Source organism: Tachysurus fulvidraco, chromosome 11 (genome assembly GCF_022655615.1).
Source record: "Tachysurus fulvidraco isolate hzauxx_2018 chromosome 11, HZAU_PFXX_2.0, whole genome shotgun sequence".
NCBI classification, from domain to species: domain Eukaryota; kingdom Metazoa; phylum Chordata; class Actinopteri; order Siluriformes; family Bagridae; genus Tachysurus; species Tachysurus fulvidraco.
The window spans coordinates 16719657-16744104 of record NC_062528.1 but is presented as its reverse complement, the minus strand read 5'-3'; the positions used below and the strand labels follow the sequence as shown (position 1 = coordinate 16744104).

Below are 24448 nucleotides of genomic sequence, written 5' to 3'. Positions count from 1 at the left end.
ATATAGTGAAATAAAAGCAGAGTAAAGAAAGAAAGAAAGAAAGAAAGAAAGAAAGAAAGAAAGAAAGAAAGAAAGAAAGAAAGAAAGAAAAAGACGTGTTGTGTACTTTAGGCTGTTTAACATGCAGCTCAGCGCACTGGTTTATTACCCATGGAACTCTGGGGAAACAAATAAAGAAAGATTTAAGAACATATTATCACCTTTAAATCAGCTGCTAAAATGCAATGGACAGCAGATAGCTTGTTCTAACACTCAGAAGAAAGAGGGAGCATTTTGTTGCTGGTTTATTATCCCTATACTGAGCACTGGATTAGCTGGTAGGTTGCTTAATAAATGCCCAAAGTGCTATATCTCTGATGTACATTTTATATTAACAATAATATTAAGATGAACATTATGAATTCAGAATAATCTAAATATAATTTTAAGATAGTCCTGTTTATTTGTACTTGTTCCAAACCTTTAAAGGTTACTACACATGACTTGTGGAATACAGGCATGCTTAATAACACCAAATAAACACATATCATCGTATCACTCTTTTCAACCACTGGCCTAATTGGCCTGACAGTTACACTGACCAGTGAGCCATTTTCTCTGTAACTCTATAACACACAAAAATCTGTCTAAACAAGCAGGATTTCTACAGAATGAACATAATGATGAAATAAATGTACAGAATGCTTTCCCTTACCCTAAATGGAATCAGCTGATATTTTGTTTCTTTAATATTGTACTGGTCTACAAGGATGTCTCACCTAAAGTTTCTTCTGTAAAGGTAAGGAAGTTTGGGAAAATCCATCAGATTTCTGAAAAAACAAGTAAATTTGAACCTTGCCTTGGAATCTACCTGCAAAGATCATGTTTTGTTAAAAGCTATTTTAAGCTCATCGCTAAATGCAGTCTGTTCCATATGGTTTAACTGATGAATTGCAAAATAATATGCTGTGGGGAAAAAAAAGAAATACGTCTAAAATGTTCAGTTTGTGATCAGACATAGAAATGAACAGTTACCCAATCTATATAGATGATAGTGGACACAGATTAAAATGTTTAAATGACATAATAAAATCACATTATTATGAGGAAATGTAGTCACCAGTACAGAACAGACTAAATACATTTTTCCTATTAGTTTATTTATGATTAAGTATACAAGACGTCTGAAGGTGCAAAAGGCAGGCAAAAGGAAAATAGTCTTTTAGATCAGCAATTTTGTCCAGAAACAAGAATTTTCCAAGGTTTTTTTCGAGGCTGTAACACTACACACTATATTACACATTCACTTTACAGTATCGGTTCTTCTTTTCTTCAGCGATGTCAACAGATACTGATGTCGTTACAGTAGGACACAGTGTGAATTAGTGTAATAACTATAACCATGAACAAAACTTCACAGTCTAGCTCAGGGGTTAGAGAGCCACAAAACACACAGAGAGCCACAAAACCCTTTTGACATCTACATATACTGTATCGTTTTGTACCTTTATGGAAAGTATAGAAAAAAACTGTAGTGTGTTGCATTTATGAAATCAATGAACAGAGTAAACCATTTTAATTCTGCAGGCAAACAAAAATATTTTGAACAGTTTGAACTAACCTTAACAAAAAAGACACTGGGTTGAAGGTTACTTTCAAATAAAATGTTCAGTGTCTAATTGAGTGGTCTTCATATACATGACATCAAAATTTGCTGACTGCAGCAAACCAAAAATGCGTCTGCTTCTGTGTGTCGGATTTCACAAGTCGGCAGTTATGTCCAGTGTTGTATAAAGTACTAGAAAGCAATACTTGAGTAAAAGTATCGTACTAGAAAAAGACTTTGGTAGAAGTGAAAGTTACCTCTTAGAATATTACTCAAGTAAAAGTCTTAAAGTATCTGATATATACTGTACTTTCTGTATTTTCTGATATTTAATGTACTCAAGTATTTGAAGTAAAAGTAAAAAGTAAAATTTCAGTGATTTTCAGTAGGCATAAGAGGCACTTCATCTGTTAGGAAGAATCTTTCATTCCAATGTACAGTACAGAAACATTTCTTGCAAATATGGCCACGGGTGTATAACGTTATCTTCTTCACTGTTTTCACCGAGTTCACCACTATCATCAGGGTGGTCGTCTACGATAACGGGAGGTCCTCCAGCAGGTGCTTCCATGGCGGTTTCAGTTGTGTTTCTTCCTCCTTTGGCAACATTTCGCTGAAGTAGAGCGTGCGGAGCTGCGTAATGCAATCTAGGAGCAGTGATTCGCCAAACCTCCCCTATTACAGTCGCACACACTTCTTCTGATTTTATTTTGTAGTAATGAGTAACAAAGATGCTTAGAGGAAATATAACGGAGTAAAAGTATACATTTTATCTTGGAAATGTAGTGGAGTAAAAGTGAAAGTTGACGAATTTAAATAGCGAAGTAAAGTACAGATACGTGAAATTTCAACTTAACTACAGTAACGAAGTATTTGTACTCCGTTACATTACAACACTGGTTATGATGCATATTTTGAGTTACAAACAAATTAAACACAGTTTATTTTAATGTTACAAGAGCATCATAATCTTAGAATTTAGAATTACTAACTCTTTCCTAACTATCTTTTGCATTTAAAAAAAAAATCTACAGGGAGCTGCAACAGAGGGATGAAAGAGCCACTTGCAGGTCTGGAGCCGTGGGTTGCCGACTGGTCTAGCTGAATGGTGGGATGTTTTAGGCCAGTTACCATTAATAGCATTTTTATTAGTGCTATATTACTATTTGTATTCTTTCTTCTTCTTCTTCTTCTTCTTCTTCTTCTTCTTCTTCTTCTTCTTCTTCTTCTTCTTCTTCTTCTTCTTTATTTTAAAAGGCAGAATTATACCAGTAGATTGTATTTGATGTGGATGATAATAAAGCTTTGCTTTGAACTTAAATTTGTAAAGCCATCCATCCATCCATCTTTCTTTACACTGCTTTTCCTACTGGGTTGTGGGTAACCTGGAGCCTATCTCAGGAGACGGGGTAGGGAGGGTACACCCTGGACAGGATGCCGGTCTATTGCATGACACAATCGCACACAAACACCAATTCACACACAACAGACATTTCTGAGAGGCCAATCCACCTACAGCATGTCTTTGTACTGAGGAGGAAATTGGAGTGCAAAGAAGATCATGCAATCTCCACACACACAGGGTGGAGGTGGAAATCAAAGTGTGAGGCAAACATGCTAACCACCTGTTAGCACAGTGTATGGTGCACCTCTATTTTGCACAACTGTAATGGAAAAGATTTTGAGTGACATAGACGCAAATATTCGACCCAATTAGAATATATCAGTTTATCGTAAAGAGGAAATGTGAATATTTTTGTATGAATCATTCCTAATGAATATTGTTAAGCTACCAAAGACTTATTGCACAATCATTGATGGGTAAATATAAAACACAAGTATATGGAGTGTAACAGAATGTGTTTGTATTAAGCATGAAACAATGAGCCAATAAAGTAATGTGCATCTGTTTAAAACATTTTCTGAAGTTCTGAAGAGGCAAATAGGCAATTGTTGTGATGCCGTAAGAATGCAGAGCTCTAAAATGATGTAAATTGCCGGACATAATTGTATAATAATGAATAATAATTAGAATAGTAATTCACTGCATCAGCAGTAAGTAGGCTGTTAGTCTTGGATGAACAACATTTGATTTCATATTGAGCGCTCCAAATCTCTTTACGTTTTTTAAATGGTTTTAGCACCTTCAGCAATTAGTTAATGCCTGACAGAGTGCATTTCAAATTGAGTTTTAAGATCATCAAGTTTTGCATTACTGAATATTTCAAGAGTTAAATATGAGAAATTTAATGCAAAGGTTTTTTGTTTTAATTCTAAGAAAAACAGCCTTAATCCTTAATAATTTTGCCATAGCATTTTATTATGCTGGTATTTCTAAACCATTATTGTAACAATGTTTAAATAGTTTTAATTATAGTTTTATGACTTTTCTTTAAACATTTTGGCCTTTGGCTGCATGTTTTATTTACATTATACCCGACTACCCATAGTGCTGTTGAATTCTCGCATCTAATTGGACAGAAATTGGTTTATATTAAGCACTTATTCTAATACATGTATATTCTTATTTACATTTTTCTTGTTTATATAGTAAAAGCTCATTCACATCGACTTGTATAACAGACATTTCACATAACTGAACATTACATGACAGCATTTAAGTCATAAAAGTTTTCTTCAGGATAATACACAGGTTTTTTTTTATCAGTTGCCACCATTGTGTGCATTTCATATATATGCACTTTATGGCTTTAGCTTGCTTTATCCCAGACAGACTGCTTGTTGTTTTTTTTTATCTGAAAGTTATTATTGTGATATTTCTTTTTCTTTTCGAGAACAGATTTTCTTTTCTGAACTAATATTTCTTTAGGACAATACTGTTTACACACTTCCCTTATCCTCATATAAGGCTGTATGTTTGTGCTCTAAATCTCACACTGCAGTCGACCGTCAACATTTGCAGGTTTAGACTTTATGGATTTGATTATTTGATAGAGTTTTACATCAGTAATGATACATTTTTAATAATGAACTTTAGTCATAAATGCACAAAATAGATGCATAATTAAAGCATTTATCATTTACCACCTTAAAATAATTCACAAAGATATTTAAAAAAGCTTTGGTGTGCTAAAAACTGCGTACTCTGTTTGGGTTACAGTGAATGTTGCATGTATTACTTTTTGCATCTTTTTCATGGGTTCAAAGTGCAGTGATTCTAGTGCTTCTGAAAGGGCTCCTATGAGGCAAAATAGACTAAAGACCATACAAGAAAAGGTTTAATTATAAAATATACCTTGTAAAGCAAAGTCATCTGCTGTGATTGCCTGCCATTAGCGATAGCACTAAGCCAACCATAATTCATATGAAAAAAAATACGTAATTTGCTACATTAGTGGGTGTGAAGACTCGATAAGAGCAATTCCTTATATACTTCTCTAAAGGAAAGGTCAAGGTCTAGAATAATATTTTACTGGAGGGCAGACTGTAGTGTATTAAATAAGATTCTAAAATAATGCATACTATTATTATCTCAGGTTTTCTAGTTATTTCTAGTAAACAAAATTCATATACAATCTTAACGTCTTATAGCCATCACCAATGTTAACTGTGACTTATATAGTAGACATATTATTCTGGACTTGCTCTTGATGTGTTGGTGGATTGAATGCTTAACAATCCGGCTGAGAAAATGGCCAGTAGGCAATGGACACATTTGTCTTAATAAGCTATATTCAGGTAACCCTTTCTCACTGCACTTAGCCAAAATAAAAAAAAAATCATCCCAGGATTCAGTTTATATCTCCACTATCCTCACACACAACAGAACTGTTCTTATTTACTGTCAGTGCATTTACTCTTATTGGTGAGGAATAGTGACACTATGGTCTTAGTGACATTTTTAGAAAGTGTCTGGAAAGGTTTCTGTTGCAAGCTATTATATAAGAGATTTTAACAGGCTGCACTTTACAAAAGCAGTGAGGACATGTCTCTCTAGTATACCTTACACCTAGTATTAAGGAATTATTAAGCTATAGTATTAAGCTATTATTTTCTGAACAATGTTTATCAATTTGGTTATATAAGGAAAATCAGGTGTATATAAATGCACTCATTCTGATAAATTATAATTATATGAACTTATACAAACGTTTGTATTTTAAATACTGCACCTAGATATATTTAGAGGTTGATAAGATCTCTCTCTCTCTAGCTGTTCCCGTAGTCATCAATGGACCATTGGATCAGTGAAGATCAGGTCCACAGCTGACCTCTGTTTAGATGGTGGATTTTTTTCTCAGCACAGTAATGACATGGACATGGATGTAAAATAGTACTGCTGTGAAGCAGATGCATGGCTTTGGGGCTGTTCATCAGTGCCTTTGTGTAAATGCCACAATAGCCTTCTTTCATGAAGGGCGAGTGTCAGTGTTGCCAGGTCTGTGGTTTTGACCCAATACGACAATATTTGCAGAACGCATTATATAGGATTCAAACACAGTGACACTCTTTGTATCTTTATGTTTAATGGTATAAATATCCATAAATGTATACATGTATATGGATAACAATGTTTAGTGTTTACACAGAAGGCAATCTTTCTTATAAATAACTAAATAAATAATTTTTCAAACCTATAATAAAATTCATACCTGTATTTGTTTAAAGCTCGTTCGTATTCTCATTTGAAATTGTCCATAATGTTTTTTAGAAATTGTATTCAAAACATACTGTTGTAAAAACGTATAGAGAAATTATTGTTTATTTGAAGAGAGGGCTTTAGACAGACATGGCAACCCAAGTCTATGTGCGTATACACATACACACACACATACAATAATACACATTACACACTTAAACACAACCTGCAGCCTCGCCACCATTTTGCGTGTAAGCTTTAAACAGCGAGGTTTAAAGGAGGAAAACAGTCTTTTTGCGGCAATGGACGGGTGAGTGCAAAATGTTGAGCGGAAGTAAAACCGGTTTCTTTTTTAATTTTAGTGATAAAAATGAATAAACGAAGCACGAGCGTATTAGCTTAGCTTAGCTTAGCTTAGCACGCGCTGTTAGCTAGCCTTACACAGGCGTTGCTATAGCATTTAGCCTCCTTGTACTTTGTTTCAGGATTCAGGCTACAGCCGTGTTTACATTGGATGCTTAATTAAGTAGTAAACGCATTCTGTCCTACTGTATTACTCATTTTGAGCTACGTTTATCAGCTAATTTATTTTAGATAGATAAAATGGCGTAAAACAATTTTGACAATAGGGTATTGATTAGTTTCCTTAAGCTTGGGTTCTTTGTTAGAAACAGGCGTTACTCTGAACAGTTTTATTATGTGTTTTGTTATAATATTTCCAAATATTACTACGTGATATATTCTAATTAGTTTGAACCAAGATGCTAAGGTGTCATATTATCATGTTTGTGATAGCAATGCATTAAATAATGGTTAAATAATGTCCTGTTCAGCCATATAACATGAGTGTTACTGTACTGTACTGTACACTCACAGTGTAATGTGATAGATACACCTGTATTCCTCCTGTATGTAATAAATACACCTGTATTCCTCCTGTATGTAATAAATACACCTGTATTCCTCCTATATTCATGCATTTATCTAATCAGTCATTCATGTGGCAGCAGCTCAGTGCATATAATCATGCAGATGTGCAGGTCATCTGCTTCACTTAATGTTCACGTTAAACATAGGATTTAGGAGGAAAATCTGATTTCAATGCTTTTGACAGTGGGATCTTTGTTCTGTTCATGCTGTATCTGGAGTTTACACAGAATGGTGGGAAAAACAAAGTCAAATAATTACTCTGTACAACCGTGGTCAGGAGAAAAGCATCTCAAAATACACTCAACCTTGAGATGGATGACATCAGGTTTGACTCCTCTGTCAGCTAGGAAGAAGAATCTGAGACTACAGTCGGATGTCCATCGTTATGATCTATAATGTGAACATGGATCGGTTGATCTGTATCTGAATGAGATTATTATTATTATTATTATTATTATTATGTTATTGTTGTTTTGTGTTGCACTGTTGCTACATGATTGATTGATTTAGGATAACTGCACGAATAAAGAGGTGTTCCTATTAAAATGGCCGGTATTTATTAAGTAGAAAGCTGTTTACTTTGGCTTTATTTCAAACTCATCTTTTAGTCGGACCCTTTAACTTGCCATCAGGTTATGATACAACATTTAATTATAGTGTATTTTGTTACTAAAAAATGTGGTTATAATGTGGATGGACAAACAGACACTCATGACTATATTATATCCCTTAATATTTTGTTTCTTTTTTCTTTTTATTTCCTCTTCAGCATCGCTAGTGATGTTGCAGTTGGTGTAAAGGTAAGCTACTGTTAAGGGATCAGATTTCTAGTGATATTTTCGGAAAAATACAGTGTATTTACAACAAGCATTCTATAATAACACTTCTTGGCTTGTTGATCCCCCCCCCAGAGAAGTTCAGATGATTTGCTTTCTGGCAGTCTTTACAGTGGTCCAAACACTTCAGTTAAGGGTAAGTGTTAAAAGCAATCTGTGCAGACTAACAATTGGTTTAATAAAGGGGTTCATGTTTTGAATAATTTGACATTATTTTCTGTGAACCTTGGCCACCCTACTTTTTTTTTAATTATATTCCAGGTTTATAATATAAGGATTCTTGAACATTTTAACATTTTATGAAAGATATGGAAGAAAGATATTTATGTGTAAGAAGTGACTAAAGACCAAAGGACTATTACCTGCTCTTACTTAATGGCAGGGTCTCCGATTTTTTAAATCACCAAAACAAACACGTCCCTAACCCAAATGTGTCCCACCCCGGTATTGATATCTCCGCCCACACATACATGCGCAACCCAGGCAACTGATGGAAAGAAATGTGTCTTTATCATAGCTGAAGGGAAGAACAATACGATTGCAGATAAACAAACAAGCAGAAATGACACACAAGCATAATCATGCAAAGGACAAAGGCATATATTAGTTCTGTGTAACAAAGCAAAACCAACGTTGCACACCTATCAAGAAGGAAAAAAGCGCCTCGGCGTCTTAAGAAAGTCGGCCGCATGTTCACGGATTGGAGTTTCCCGAGTCTATAATGCTGTTACTAGCAAAACGCGGTTGTAGCTGCCTCTCTACATTACTACGATAGAAAAGAGGTGTTATTTGTGTAGTAACAGCGTTTAGCTCAGGAGTTATTGACTCGGGGAAACTCCAATCTGTGAATATGTGGCCAACTTCCTGCTCCTTCAGTTCTCTTCAGCGCTGGAAAGCTGATCCTATATTAACACGGGTCCTACTTCTTGCCTTATCGTAAGCCTTTCTTCGCTTTCTTTGTTTGTTTTTATCCTCCATGTCAATGTTAAAACCGCTTTCTGCTAATGTCACACATGCGCACTGAACACACTCTCTGCCGCATATTGGCAAGCCCCGCCCTTTTCTGCTCATTGGCTAGACGTTTTTGATTTTTAATTTTAATTTTGTTTATTATTCGGCCCGACTTTTCTGAAGCATTTCTCAAAAATCGGATACCCTGCCGTTAACAGTCTTGTTGGAAATGGTACAAATATACGGAGCACGTCAAAACCCTGGATTATTCTTGATTTTGCTTGCTCATGTAGATGCCGTGGCAGCACGAGTGGTATTGTTCACATGTTCGCTGTGTATCTTATGTACATCTAGAATATTAAAAATGATATTCATACATTCAGAATATTTAGAAATGACTTGAAGAATTGTTGCGTTTTTTTGAAGCACGCGATGGATTCATCTGAGTTATTTGTTACTGTAACAAACACTAACTTAGCATGTACATACAGTGAACTGCTGTTGACCAACACTGGCACACACCGATTTATTAAAATATATGAAAGATGGAACTAGAAGTTACATACTGTAATGTGTGGATACAGCCCATAATTTAATGGAGCCTTGCTTGGTTATGCAGGATTATAACTTCATTTTATGGTGTATTTCACAGCTAATGGAAGCGACAGCAAAAAACTGAGAGTGGAGGACGGCATGGACAACCCGCCATCCAGAGTCATTCACATTCGCAAACTTCCAAATGAGGTTTCTGAGACAGAAGTCATTGCCCTGGGCCTGCCCTTTGGGAAAGTCACCAATATACTGATGCTGAAAGGCAAAAATCAGGTGCGAGAGCAAAACATTTTTATTTATTTATCTTTTTTTGATAAGATTTGTGTTCGAAAAGATTGAGAGATTCAATTGCTATACATTTTTGAAAGATGCTTATATTTATGTACGATGTAATGAGGTGATTAAATAGCTATCTTGTCCAGGCATTTTTGGAGCTTGGGACGGAGGAAGCAGCGATCACCATGGTGAACTACTACACAGCAGTGACCCCTCAAGTGCGAAATGCTCCTGTGTGTATCCAGTACTCTAACCACAAAGAGCTCAAAACAGACAGTGCACTAAATCAGGTTAGTGAGCCAGCCATTTTACCCTGGACGTAAGGTTTGAATTCTAGGAATTGTGTGCAAGACGTTTTTCTAAATTCCCTGTCCCCAAAAAAACTTTATTGACCCAAAATTTGTCAGGATATAAATAAATAATATTCATGCCACGATTTTCTTTTTTTTTTACACAATGAAACATTCTCTTAATCTTCTCAGTTGGGCTATTGCAAGCCATTAGTGATCAGCTGCAAATAAAGTTACTTTGTGGGCGTAAAAGCTTGCTTGAAAGATGTGATGAATAGGATGGTATGTGAGTTGTTTTTCTTCGGGGGGGGGGGGGGGGGTGACATCAACCTCAACCTCATAATGGAAGAATCGTTCATTTATTATTGCTCACACTTACTACGTTTCATCTCATCTCATGCCCTTTGTCTGACCGCCCACTCCCACTAAAATGACGGTGAAATTAGCTAGGAACCTGACTGCATGTTTTTATGTAGTCAGGCTTGACAGTGTTTGTTCCATTTCTTTTCACTCTTCTAATACACATTAAGCAAATGGTAGTCTCGAGCCCTTCAGTTCATTGTGTAATTCAACTAAAAAAAAAATCAATGTCTTTAAGAGTGGTTTGAGTTTCTTTTCTCCTGAGACATTCTCCAAAATCTAAAATGGATCCAAATATTTCCTGAATTCATGCAGCACTCCACCGAAGGACAGTTTGATATTCGCTTCTGCTGTTTTCACATTTTTATGTTGTAAGCAACAGCACCGAATATGTTCAAGGATATCTCAAATATCCAAACTCCTTTCATGTCTTTTTGAAAAGCAGCATCGCAACCGCTCTACAGTCACTACTCCAAATGTGCCTCTTATAAACCTTGTATTTTGCTTTGTTAAAGTTGAACACCATGACTGCTATTGCAAAATGCACTATAATAGAGATGGCATTAAAAAAATAGTTTCCTTAAGCAGCGGTTCTCTGGTAGTCTGCAGCAAAACTGACCTGGCAACACTGTGATGTTCTGGAGTCTGCTTAGCTCACAGCCCTCTCCAAGCCACTTCATGCTCCCTAGCACTACAGAGCGTTCTAGAAAGACTGTTCTCGTTTTAAATATATTGACCACTTCATGTACTGTCAGGTTCTTTTTACTTAGTTCTTGTCCCATTTAAAATGTATCACCAGTCTCAAAGCTGCTGTGGCTGCTTGCACATTAAGTGTATGTATGCATGTATACTACACAACCTGTTCAAACTAGCCAGTGTGCTTCAAAAGTGTACTGGACTAAGCTTGTGAGAGCCCCTTAACTTTTGTGATGTTGATATTGCCTGTGTCTCTGAGACGTGGAAAGAAGGGGGTTGTGACCTTTTATACTTGTATGTGCTCCATGCATGTTACGTCCTTACAGCTGAAAAATACTAGAAACTAGTTATGAGATCTGTTGTGGCTAGTGTTTGTGTGTGTGTGTGTGTGTTTTTTTTTTTTTTTTTTTGGCCTAATTACCCCGTAACGGTTCATGAATGCATCCAAAATTTCAGTCAGAAATAAATGTAATGAGTTAGTAGCTGTAGCTAAGCTCATTCTAAAAATTTAATATAATTATATCACATCGATTATATACTACACAGATATGCTTGGTAATGAAAAGCAGTGGAGATGCATATCGAATTCTTGTAGCTCAGTGCTCAGTTTAAACTTTTGTTAACAATTTGTGAGAAATAAATTAAATAATGTTGTTGTGTTTTGAGTGAAGATGTTCATAGATTTAACTCTTCAGCATCACAGACATGTTGCACTTATACAACACCATATACAGTATATACAATTTGCATAAACCTCAAATTGCATAGACCTCAAATTAGTGTAAGAAAAATATATATAAAATAAAAAATACTGCTGGGGACATGTAACTGTTCAGAAAGGATATCTTCTACCTGGTAGGATGTCTTCACACAGCAATTTTTTAAACTGTGGCATTCAGAAGGGACTGAAAGCTAAGCCTTTTTACTTTACACCCTGTCTCTTTTCATCCCATGTCTGTGAGAATAATGTTTATGAGCTTGAATTTGATTTATTTTCTGCAATGTTCGCTTTTTTATTTATCCGCTCCATGTGGTTAGCGTGCCCAGGCCGTTCTACAAGCAGTGTGTGCTGTTCAGGAGGGAGGTTCTCCAAGTTCAGACTCTGCAGGAGAGAGCGTGTTAATACCACCGCCAAGTCCAGTCCTGCGCATCATCATCGATAACATGTTTTACCCAGTGACACTGGATGTCCTGCAGCAGGTCAGGGCTTTTCCATACACATCGGATTCGTTTTTATTGCCCTGAAAGTACATTGTAAATATATTCAAGGCAGGAAAAAAAAAAAAACCCACTGAATACACACACTGATGCTTTGCTTGTGCATCTTTTCCCATTTAGATCTTCTCCAAGTTTGGGACAGTGATGAAGATCATCACATTCACCAAAAATAATCAATTCCAAGCGCTGCTTCAATTCAGCGATCCTGTCAATGCTCAACAGGCCAAACTGGTGAGTGAGCTGCCAGACAGAGACAGTCGTTTTGTGAAACTAGTGTGCATTGTGCCTTTACTCCTCATGTATTTACTGTAGGTTAAGAAAAAAAAAGATTAAAGCCTCCACTTGTTTAAAATCAAATGGCTGTTTTAAATGAAGCATAGGCGCCTCTGACAGGCCTGTGCTTAGTTGCAATCTTTAATGATTTGTGAACACCTCGCTCTGGCAGTTTGGGAGCCACCTAAAAACGAGGCATATTTGCCTCTTCAGCTAAAACTGCAAACAGATTAAACGACAGTATAATTCACCCAGTTGGAAAGCTGAGGAACTAAAATCTAAAGGATGCATAACATGAAAGGTGCATTGATTTTCATTGCAGTTACTTTTCCTCCAGGGCAACTTTACCCAGGTAAACTTTTTAAAGCCGATTGGAATTGTAAGCAAGTAGAAATGAAGTCGGTTTGCCTGAATGGTCTTTGGCACATAAACAAAGAGAGGAGCTGCTTATTATTAAGTCTCAATCATGCTGGGCTTTTATTGGTTAATGTTAATCACATCTAAAATGCTGCCTATGTTCTGTGGAGGGGTAAAATTCTGTTTCCTGCTCAGAATCTTTCTGCCTGCCTGGATTATCTACTTAGCAGTGTTGAAACCTCTGTTATAGTAACAGTATGAATGAAAAGCCCAGTATGATTCCAGTATAACAGTATGATTCCATACCCCATGCTGTAGGGTTTTATTTTATGTTTTAATGATGATGCAAAGTTCCTGTTGAAATAAGAAATACTTGCATAGATATTAGATGGTGATGAAAAGCAAACATAAACGGCCAAAGCATTCAGTTCGGTAAGGATCCAAAACTGTAAAAACATTTACTTTTAGAAATGCAGGTATACAAAAAAAAAGAGAGGACCAGGCAAAAGGAACATATTGATTGAGGTGAGGTCTGTATTAGGTCTGTGATGCAATCATTATCAGGATCATCTTGTGAGGATCATTGTATTTAGCACTGATTATATTATTATGATTATAAGATTAAAATGTCAGGACTGGAATAAAAGGAACTATTTTGCTATTTCGGTGCACAGTTAATGAGCTTACTTAAAGAGGTGTTAGAACATTCTTTATTTACCACTGTCTTTAGTCTTTGGATGGACAGAACATCTATAACTCATGCTGCACGCTGCGCATTGACTTCTCCAAGCTGGTCAACTTGAATGTGAAGTACAACAATGATAAGAGTCGAGATTACACAAGACCCGAGCTGCCTGCAGCTGATGGACAGCCTTTTGTAGATCCGACGATGGCTGCTGCGCTTGGCAAGGACTCCACGTCCCTACTTGGTAAGACTTACACTCTTATCCACTTTAGGGCTGTGATCCTTGTCGATTTTAGAGTTAAGTTGGACCTCTCTGCAGTATTTAAAGAGCTGGAAATCAAAGCATGTCTAATTTTATGCCATAAATGTTTATTTTAATTCCAACTAACCCTAACCTTAGTTGCTTTTGCAGATTTATAGACAGTGAACATTTTGGGACAGCTATAATACACTTGTGTTGAGGTTGAGTCAGAGGAAAAGCTTCAAAATATTAACTGGCTTTCTTTCTGTCTCTCCCACTTCCTTTTTATTCCTGCTTTCTATTCTTTATTCATTTCTGTTTTTCTGGCTATTTCTCCTTTCTGTCTCTCTCTCTATCTCTCTCTCTCTCTCCTTCTCTCTCTGTGTGTCTGTAGGGTCGATCAGTCCTTTGAGTGCAGCCGCGGCAGCGGCGGCAGCAGCCGGGCGAGTCGCTCTGTCAGGACACTCGGCGGCTGGTGCAGTTCTGCTGGCCAGCAATCTCAATGATGAGGTCAGTTTATCCTGCCCAACACACCCACACCCCTCTCTTTTTCTCTCTCTCACACACACATCCCCCTCTACCTGCTACGTCCTGTTCTCAGTCAGGCCTCCAGCAGGTTCTATACTTTCTCTGTGTTCAGTCATCTGCCAAAGTTCATTTTTGTTTTAGTTCAGAGGATCTTCTACAATTTTTCAGCATCATGTTTGTATTTTTTGGGATTTTTCAATAGTAGATTTTTATAGTAAAATGGGGTTGAAATAGAAACGTTCTGTTGAAAGTTTAAGAGCAGCAAAATATAGTCACTTGTCGATTTTCATATTTACAGTATAAAAGCAAATCAACCTGGAATTCTAATTAACTCCCAAATTACTTTTTATGTACAAATTTTACTTTCGAACATTGTGCAGAAGAAATTATATGCTGAGGAAGAAAGTCATTCCAGCTTCAGGATAGCTGTTGCTAGAGGAAGGCCACACTGATTAACACAGGATACCGAATGCTCGTGTGGTGCTATGAATTTAACGCAATCATTCATCCTTTGTAACGATTTTATCCCGGTTTGAATGACTATTTTGGGAAATAGAACCATCTGAGTGCTTTAGAAAATATAGCAGGTCAATACTAACAAAAATAGTAGCTGCCAAAGCAGACAAAATTGGTCAGAATTCCTGCAGGAGCTGACCGGGTTGAGATTAAATAACAGTCCCACGCAAACCTCATAAGAAAGTCCGTTTGAGATCCTGAAAAAACACAGCAAAAACTTTTGAGTTTGCAAGATGCAATTTAAAGAATCCCGAACTGTCTGGTCAGGGTGATGTACAGTATTTTCCGCACTATAAGGCGCACCTAAAAGCCTTAAATTTTCCAAAAATTGGCTGTGCGCGTTATAATCCGGTGCACCTTATGTGTGCACCGAGTTCCAAAAATCTGTAAAAATGTTGTTGTGTGACTTTGGTAACCGCTCCGCTTGATTGACTGTCGGACCATTTCCCACTGACACAGGGAAGTAATACATACACTACGTACGCTGGCAGCGATAAACCAATCAGAGGACATTACGTAATACGTACAGTACGTACGCTTACCTCCGCCACGCCTCCGGTAGGTATACTACCGGTAGGTTGCAAAACAACAATTGTTTCTTCCTAACCATTATGCGCTCCACACTCCAGTCCAGTAGGTGGCGGTAAATGCACCTTAAGTTGGTTTGCCATCCGCCAATAAAAATCAGATGCTTACGAGGCACAATTCAAACTATAGGCCATCAGTTACACGGTTGTAAATGGGAATAGAGCAGATGAAAGAATTCCACATCAATGAATCTATGGTTCGGAAGTGGAGGAAGCAAGAAAATGTACTGCTCCAAGTTAAGAAGACACAGTAGATAAGGGCTTTGATGGATTTGTGGGAAAAGATTGATAAAAAAATAATGTGTGTTGTTAAATAGTAGAATAAAGTTCAACTAAACTCACTGTTTTGCTTTTGTTACCTTTGTTTTTGTAGACCATATGTTTTACCATGCGCCTTATAATACGGTGCGCCTTATGTATGGGTTAAGTACAGAAATAGACCCCATAATTGACACTGCGCCTTATAATCCGATGCGGAAAATACTGTAGTTTGAAATTTTCAGTCTGAGAACCTAGTCTAGAATAGTCTAGTCAGGTTAGCATTCTGTGTGTTTGTTTAAGTTGATATCATGCTAGGCGTCACAGCAGAGGTAGTACAATGTAGGGGCATTCATGAGGAGACGGTGGTTGTGAAATGTTTGTGTCAAAGCTTGACACAGGCAAGAAATTCTGGAGTAAAGGATACACTGGAGGATGGAGCAAAGATAGTCATTTACAGAAATCAGTATTTAGATTACAATTTTGACTGAACTGTTCTGTCTAAACGTAAAACCACCATATGCCCACCATATTACCCATAAAATGTGACACTGAAGTGCCTTTTGAGTTGAACTTGATGTTGAAAGATAGTAGAATGTCCTGCATCCTCATAAGTGCATTTGTCTATAGTCTCACTGCTCACAAACCAGACAGTTTCTTAAACATTTGCTTGATTACAGCCAGATTGTCCTGAAAATAACATTTGATATCAGTGATGGATGATTACAACATGCTGTGTAATTATGACAAGGTGAAAAAGGTGCCGCAAATATCAACCCGAAAATCTGCTCTGCAAGCCGCAAGCCGATATACCGTCCTTAAAGACCATAGCAAATATTTTACAGAGGTTTCGAGAAATAACAGTTGTGTTGTCGGCGGTGCTATTTAGAGATGGTAGACGACGTTAAAAACGTTTAAGCCTCACATTACTTTAGATCAGATTACTTTGGGTTCAGCTTTGACATTGAACAGAGTACAAGTACAAAGGCAATGAAATAATGCACATATATCTAATGTAATGTGTCTATCCAGAAGTGCAAAATAGCAAGCAGCAGTAAGTGTGTAGGGCAAAGAGATGATGAGGTAGGGTGGTAGTTAAGTGCAAAGTAACGTGCAAATGCCGTTGGGTTCGTATGCAGCGTAAATGGAAAATAAAACATAAAAAAGAGCAAATGACTTTGTGTGAATGAGTTCAGAGACATGAGACTACAGTAATTGAAGACAGCACAGCGCAGTGAACAAAGGTGCAAAGTGGAATGTATGAATCGACTGAAATGAGTGAATCTCTGTGCTGGGTTTGTGGACCTTTTGGATTTGTCAATGTAAAACAGCTTTACAGAAATCCAGATGTACTTGTGGCTCCCTAATGAGCAAGCCACTGATCAGATTAAAAGCTCCCAGAGATGACGTACAGAAGAAACCTTAAGAAGAAAACATTCACTTCTGCATGATCCTGAATGGTTCTGATTACATTATACAGTCAGGCAAACAGTACTAAACAATACCAAACAATGCTAAACATGTTGAAAGGAAAGTGGAATATATAATACAAATATTACATAAATGTAAATATATTATCCATGCGTGTGTAATCTAGCCATTAGATTTTAAAATGAGTGTATTCCAGGTCAGATGTTAAATACAACAGTCTGAAGTTGTTGCACCGGAATCTAGTTTTCGTATCAAATGCATCACATAGCGTTGACTCGGTTACAGTGAAATAATTCTCTTGTAATTTTGCTCTTACTCAAGTAAGCATGCATTGTCTAAATAAAATGTAGTAGAAGAACAGAGATTAGTGTGGCTAAATCTCAGATGATGTGTACGACAGCAGTGCTTTATTCTTGAAAAAGTACAGAAGTGGTGAACAGGAAATCATCTGAGATTTGGCCTAACTGCATGTTGCCAGGTTTGGGGAGGAAAAAAAGTTCTGTTTTTGATTTTATTTTGCCTTGATGCTAGAATTAAGGGCCTTGATCAGATGGCCCGCAGTGGTGCTTACTGGTCCTGGGATTTGAACTAGCTTTCCAATCAAAAGCCCAGTGCCTTATTACCCTATTCGTAAAATAATAAAAGGGTGAGTTTTTTGACGGTTTATTATGGTTACACATCTTGGTGTTCTTAAGCTCCTGAAGTTGTTGCTTTCATAAAAGCTGCAATTTGGTGCAGGAACTATATCCATACAGGTTCTGCTGAGGTGTCAAGAGTGCATCAGTTTTGTTTTAAAGGGTTTCTTAGTTGATATTTGCGGCACTTTCATCTTTCGTGTGTAATTTATTGTTGGTCACATGATGTGTAGTGAGCAGTTTGTGCATTCTCTACCATCCTGAGTGAGTTGTTTTAATGTCATATCAGTATGTTTACAATTAGCTTAATGTTTTGGGTGTGAACAAAGTGAGAGATGTGTCAAAACAGAGGGTCTCTCTGCAGTCTCTTTGCATTCTGTATAAGTTTTGACCACTGTGCCTGTCTCTCTCTCTCTCTCTCTCTCTCTCTCTCTCTCTCTCTCTCTCTCTCTCTCTCTCTCTCTCTCTTCCAATTCTACTGCTCTGTTGCTCCTTCTGCTGCTCTGTCTTGAAGTAATATCTAACTGTCTTTTCTCTCTAAGCTGTACCTCCTCTCTCCTTCTCCTGACGTTCCACTGCCTTTCTCTAAGTTATTCAGAGTTGGTATGAAATGTGGTAGCCCCACCCCATGCCCCATCTCTCTCTCTTTCTCTTTCTCTCTCTTTCTATACCTCTCTCTCTACCTCTATAAAATCTCCCAATATTGTCTTTTCCCGTCATGTGATTTTTTTTCCCCCCACACACTTTTGTGGGTCTGTTTTTTTTTGTTTTTGTTTTTTTTAAAAACATGACGTGACGTTTCTATTTGATGCCCATAACTCTGCAAGGTGGTTTTCATGCCCATATCCTGCATGGCCTTATCACTCAAATAAAAACACAAAGGCTTGCACTGCTTTAGAATCAAAGTTTCCTGTATTTCATACTCACCTAATGCTTCAGCTCCTCAATTTGCCCTATTCTCTGCATGCCTTCTCGCTTTTCCCATTCCTGGGTAAGGCTACAACAGAAGTACCTTAACCCACGTTTGGTCTTTGGAGACTACATTTGGCATAAGTACAGTGATGTTTGGGAGCAGAAAAAAAAAACATTACAGGATAGAATAGAGAACCCTGTCATTTTTGACCTGCATTTCCTGTGTATTGACATGTATATTTTTTATATCCTTCCCTTCAAATCGTAATTATTTATTTATGCTTTCACCACTTCCCTTTTATGTCTCTTCCCAACCCCTTTTTTTTTCTCTCCACCTCTTGTTTTCCCCCAATCCTCTGCCCCATTCCTTGTCCACGCTTTTTACCTGAACAAAATCTACACACACACATACACACAAAAAAACCCAAAAATAAATAAAACAAATGTTCCTCCTCGGACCAACCCCACCCCAATTAACCTCCCCGACCCATGCTCCATGGTCACTTCACCATCGTGCGGGAAACCACCCTCCGTTATGGATGATCTGTTCATCTTCGCTCTACCTCGACTCTTCTCTCTTCCTGTCTTACGCTGCTTGCTCTTCTCTCCTTCTAAAGATGGTTACGCCCCAAAGTCTCTTTACCCTCTTCGGTATGTTATTGTTGGCAATCTACCTCCTTTTTTTAATTTGCTATTTCAATTAATTTACTTCTTGATTATTTTTAAATCCGTACATCTTTTAGTTTTTCTGGTTTCTGTTTAGTTAATATGAACATCTGTAATTCAGGACACACTTTTAATTTACCAGTTATATTTTTGTTCACATTTTAATCAGGTCTATTTTTTGCCTTCTGAAGACTCGATCTTGCTCTCTGTCTCTTCTCATGTACAGCTTATTGTAATGCATGGTTGATGATTTTGCATGTAGGCTTTTGTTTTTTAACTTTTTTCATATCACATAGCTCCTCTGTATGGGAGGGTTTATCAGATTTTTTTTCTCTACTCTATAAACAAACTAAGCTATAGATTGTTTTTGTGTAAGATGCCATCTTCCTGTCCAGGCTCCAGCCTGTAAAGCACTAACTTGCCCTTCATGGTTCACTTCTCTCTTCTGCTCGTCATTTCCTCCTACCACCATCTGCCCTCCCGCCTAACTGAAGGTGTGTACGGGGATGTGCAACGAGTCAAGATCCTCTACAATAAGAAAGACAGCGCCCTCATCCAGATGACAGATGGAAATCAGGCACAGTTAGGTAAGGGCAAATAACAGCAACAGAGTCCAGAAGGCTGCATTGATTACCAAGAGATTTGATATATAAATATTATATATAAAAGAAATGTCCTTTTAAGCTTGAGTTCTCCTTGACTCGCAGGTTGACCCATTATGAGGCATCACCCTAAAGAAAGACTGTGTCCTGAAATGGTTGTCATATTGCGGTCTGTTTAAATATACATTTTTGCATTTTATTTAACTCTAGCCATGAGCCACCTGAATGGGCAGAAGATGTATGGAAAAATCATCCGTGTGACCCTTTCCAAACACCAGACTGTGCAGCTTCCTCGCGAAGGCTTGGATGATCAGGGCCTGACTAAAGACTTCATCAATTCGCCCCTGCACCGTTTCAAAAAGCCTGGCTCAAAGAATTTCCAGAACATCTTTCCTCCATCAGCAACACTCCATCTCTCCAACATCCCGTGAGTAGAAGAGCAGAAGCAGGCCAAGAGCATACTTTACTAGTTCAGAGCTACTCAGCTAGTTTGTAGCAGACGACTGGGTGCCTTGGAGGTGCCACTTTGCATCTAGGATCTTTTCGAATAGGTAGTGCCTATCAGTGTTGAGCTGAACTTGAACATGTGTGTCTTTCTACAGTGAGAAGGTGGATGAAGAGGACCTGAGACTTCTCTTCTCTAACTCTGGAGGCACCGTGAAGGCCTTCAAATTCTTTCAGTAAGAACTTTCAGCCTTGATTACAGGACAGCGTGCCATCTTTAAAAATGCGCATTATAATGCTGCACTAGTCTTGTTATATGTTTTGAACATGCTACTAATACATAAAATGCTTTATTTAACTAAGAACCACAGCTTATATCCAGAAGTGATAAGAATGACATCTATACATTGTATGGACAGGTGTGTGTTTTAACACTTAAAGGTGATTTATTTATTTGTTTACATTTCATTCCAGTTTTAGACTTCCCTTTCTGTTATAATAACAGCCACTTTTTAGGAAATGTAACTTTCCACTGGATTTTTGAGCATAACTGGAGATTTGCTCATTCAGACACACAAGCATTAGTGGGGTCAGGTGCTGATGTCGAACAACGAGGCTCACCTTTTTCTCACAGGACCCTCGAGTTCTTCCACTACAACCTTGAAAATCCATGTCTTGTGTACAGGGGCATTGTCCTGTTAGAACAAGTTTAGGCTCTATAATTCCAGTGATGGGAAATCATATCACAGCATTTAACTCTTAATCATGCTATGTGCGCTTTCAGTTTTGTGTTTAGAGAAGTTTGGTGAAGAACCACATAATTACCCACAGACATTATGCTATGTATAGTATAGCTTGTTTTCTCACTCTGAGACCATAGTCTCATGGTCACATAGTGACCTGTAACTTGGCATTTACAATGAATACTGCTTTCATATAAAAGATTTTTCCCCAGAACCTAGTGATTCAATTCTGTGTTGCCGATTTGATCGTCCACATCTTGTGTTTTTCACACCAGAGATCGCAAGATGGCCCTGCTGCAGATGTCAACGGTGGAGGAGGCCATCCAAGCGCTGATCGACCTCCATAGCTATGATATGGGTCGTGGTCATCGCCTCCGAGTCTCCTTTTCAAAATCCACCATCTGAGGTGGATCTTGCAGTGTAGCTTACACCCTTTTCTTGACCACATTCTCCGTATGGAGTGTTGAGTGATATTAGAGTTCATTTGAATAAATTATTCCTGAAGACTACATTAGAAACACACAGGCACCATTACTTTCTTTCTCTCAATTATTCTCTTCCTGTTGTTACCCACTGGTTGCTCCCACAACAAAATGTGCCTTACTTGTACAACTTAAACAGCATAATCCCCCCATCTTATTTACAGGCAATCTAGAAGTGTAGGCACATTCCTTTGTTTGTGGTGAGGTGTTTTGTGTCCCCCCCCCAAAAAAAAGCCTTGATTATGGCCCACTACACTGACCTTCTGTTCTGTAGTATTTAAAATATATGGTCATTTTTCTTTTGCAAAACTTCATTGGAGCTTTTTAAGGTCAGGTTTTATCGGCTTACTACTTTTGTTTTGTTTGTCATTCTGATGTGAATCTTCTGAATACGGGTGACATGATCTGATGAACAGCCACCTGCTAGCGCACATTCTTTTTGTACATTTGTAGTGTCATCTGACAGATTTAATGCTGAAGACCTCACACACACACACACACACACACACACACACACACACACACACACACACACACACACACACACAGAGTGTGTGTGCAATGTAGTATATGGTGCATACTATTGTTATATTTTTTTTCAAACGCATACTAGGATTTTTGTTAAACATTTCTGCTGCCTCTTGGCCAGTAGTTGCATACATTTGACCAAGGTCTATTAAGTCATCATTAGCAAAAGCAGTCAGTCTGTTAGTTTATATGATGATATTTGTAATCCGATATGAATCGATCACTCTGAACACTGCAATCAGCTCTTAACAATGCAACATGTCCTTGAAACGAACTATAATTAAAGAGCACTGAGGGAAACCATTCCTTTGTTTCAGGTTGTTTTTTCAACATGAAATAGTTTTATTAAGATAATGACACGTTTGACTAATTTTACCTGGCAAACACTTTGCTAATTAGCTTCCATTAACGGTACAGCTACTCCATTATCCTTAAATAGTTTCATGATGTGCTGAAGGCAGACTAAAACTGTATAAAACGGTCTTTTCTATCTAATATCATTTGAAGATTGATTAAAATTTAAATACTCCAAAACAAGGACTAAAATGCATGAATCGAAGCAATGCCACTATTTTGTGCTAAGGTGATCTTGAAACAAGTAATTAAGTTCTTAAAAACCTGTCATTTAATTCTATTTTCATGCATTAGTGTAAATTGTGCTCATTACATAGACCTTTTTTGAAACATTCTCTTTGCTGTGGACTGAATCTGATTGCACCTCAATCTGATTACAAAGCTTTGTGATTTTCATTGTGAAGCATTTCAGCTCACATGTACACTACCAGCAAAATGTTTGGATGCTCATGCTTCTGGTTGGGTTTTTCTCAACCAGGTTCATGAGGAGCTTCACCTGAAAAAAGCTCTTCTTAAATGTCATGCATAGTCAAAGTTCCTGTCTGCTCTAAATGGAAAATAAGAAATTCTTTAAGTTCTAACTGGAAATAAATTGCAAATTTCACAAAATTGTGTAGACTATTCATACTTTTGACTGGCAGTGTAGATGAACCATTAGGACCAAAGCTGCTGTGCCTTTTGACTTCTTTTTCTGCATGTTATATCAAGCTGTTTCGTGCAGCATTGGTTTTCATTTCAAAAGGGAAATATTCAGGATATTTACCAGACATTGAAAAACATTTGTGTGAATTCTACATGGATATTTGCTGTGTTTCTGAAGCTGGCGAGGTTGTTACTCTGTTATAAGATTAAAGATTGTGTGGTCTTTGGTTCAGAATCATGGAAGGGCTGTGTATATTTTCTACATGGGTTGCGTTTTTACATCTGTACAAATTCAGTGTGATTTGGAAGTGATGCGATTAAAAGTTCTTTTTGTCTACCAGACTCATGCTGTATTGTTCCCTTTGTGCCTGTGTGCTTTCTCAATCTGTAGCATGCTCAATAAATTCCTATCACTCTGTATTCACATCTCTGACTCTCTTCTGTCTCTCTTTCTCCTGTTCTGATTCTCTCTGTTCACTCTAGACACCATAGACAGGCTTCTAGATTTTATTTATTTTTAATCGATTTCAATTATACTAGGTAAGTGTAAGAGTACATTTTGGATTGTATTCTGTGAATGAATATGGAGAGGTCACTGGATGTTTTCACTCGAACTAGAACAAAGTTCCTCTTCTCTGGCATGAGTATGTTAGCATGCATAGTAATAAGCAATTGCAATAGGATCTCGAGTCGGTGGCAACCAATTCCCCCTTGATCATCTATATTTTTCCCCAAATTTGACTTTTACAACTTTAAGAGCTTTAAATGTTCACAATTTAATTTCGAACATATTACTGGTAGAATTCCTGAAACTATATATATATATATATATATATATATATATATATATATATATATATATATATCCTGAAAAAATATAAATTTTTTCCTCTTTTTTTTTGTTTTAGAATATATTTGTTTTTTTTTAACCGTCACAAACATTTTTTATTTCCAGTAAAAAAGTTTTTCAAGTTGTTTTTTATGTTGGATAAAACTGCCGCTTTGCACATGTTAATTGGTTAAAAGCAAAATCCATGATTTTATATGGTTCAAAATGATTCACTCTCACTTTTAAAATTATTAACAAAATGTTTGATCTGTAAGTCTTTACTGTTTCATGCATTCTGCATTGCAAAACAGTCATCCATTTTAAAGGTTTAAATATGAGGAGAAAAAAGTAAAAGTAAATTTTGAGAGGTCTCAAAAGTTCAAATCCTCGAGACAGCTACTTAAGTACAGTAATAAAGTACACGGCCTTGGTTACTTTCCC

The 24448-nt window shown here is 37.2% G+C and overlaps 1 protein-coding gene across 2 annotated transcripts; it reads left to right on the top strand.

Annotated features, from left to right (window-relative positions):
- The first annotated feature begins 6359 nt into the window (after window positions 1-6359).
- On the top strand, window positions 6360-23520 carry ptbp2b (polypyrimidine tract binding protein 2b). Of its 2 annotated transcripts, none has more exons than XM_027147931.2 (14): window positions 6360-6495; window positions 7885-7915; window positions 8027-8087; window positions 9555-9727; window positions 9877-10020; window positions 12115-12276; window positions 12415-12525; window positions 13655-13853; window positions 14245-14360; window positions 19335-19368; window positions 19878-19970; window positions 20196-20412; window positions 20588-20665; window positions 21448-23520. In XM_027147931.2, exons 1-14 carry the CDS (start codon window positions 6488-6490, stop codon window positions 21575-21577), a joined length of 1557 nt encoding a protein of 518 aa, XP_027003732.1. In that variant the 5' UTR covers window positions 6360-6487; the 3' UTR covers window positions 21578-23520. The 2 variants fall into 2 exon arrangements, with proteins under 2 accessions (XP_027003732.1, XP_047676686.1); XM_047820730.1 differs by lacking the exon at window positions 6360-6495 and adding an exon at window positions 6689-6711.
- Window positions 23521-24448: the final 928 nt, after the last annotated feature.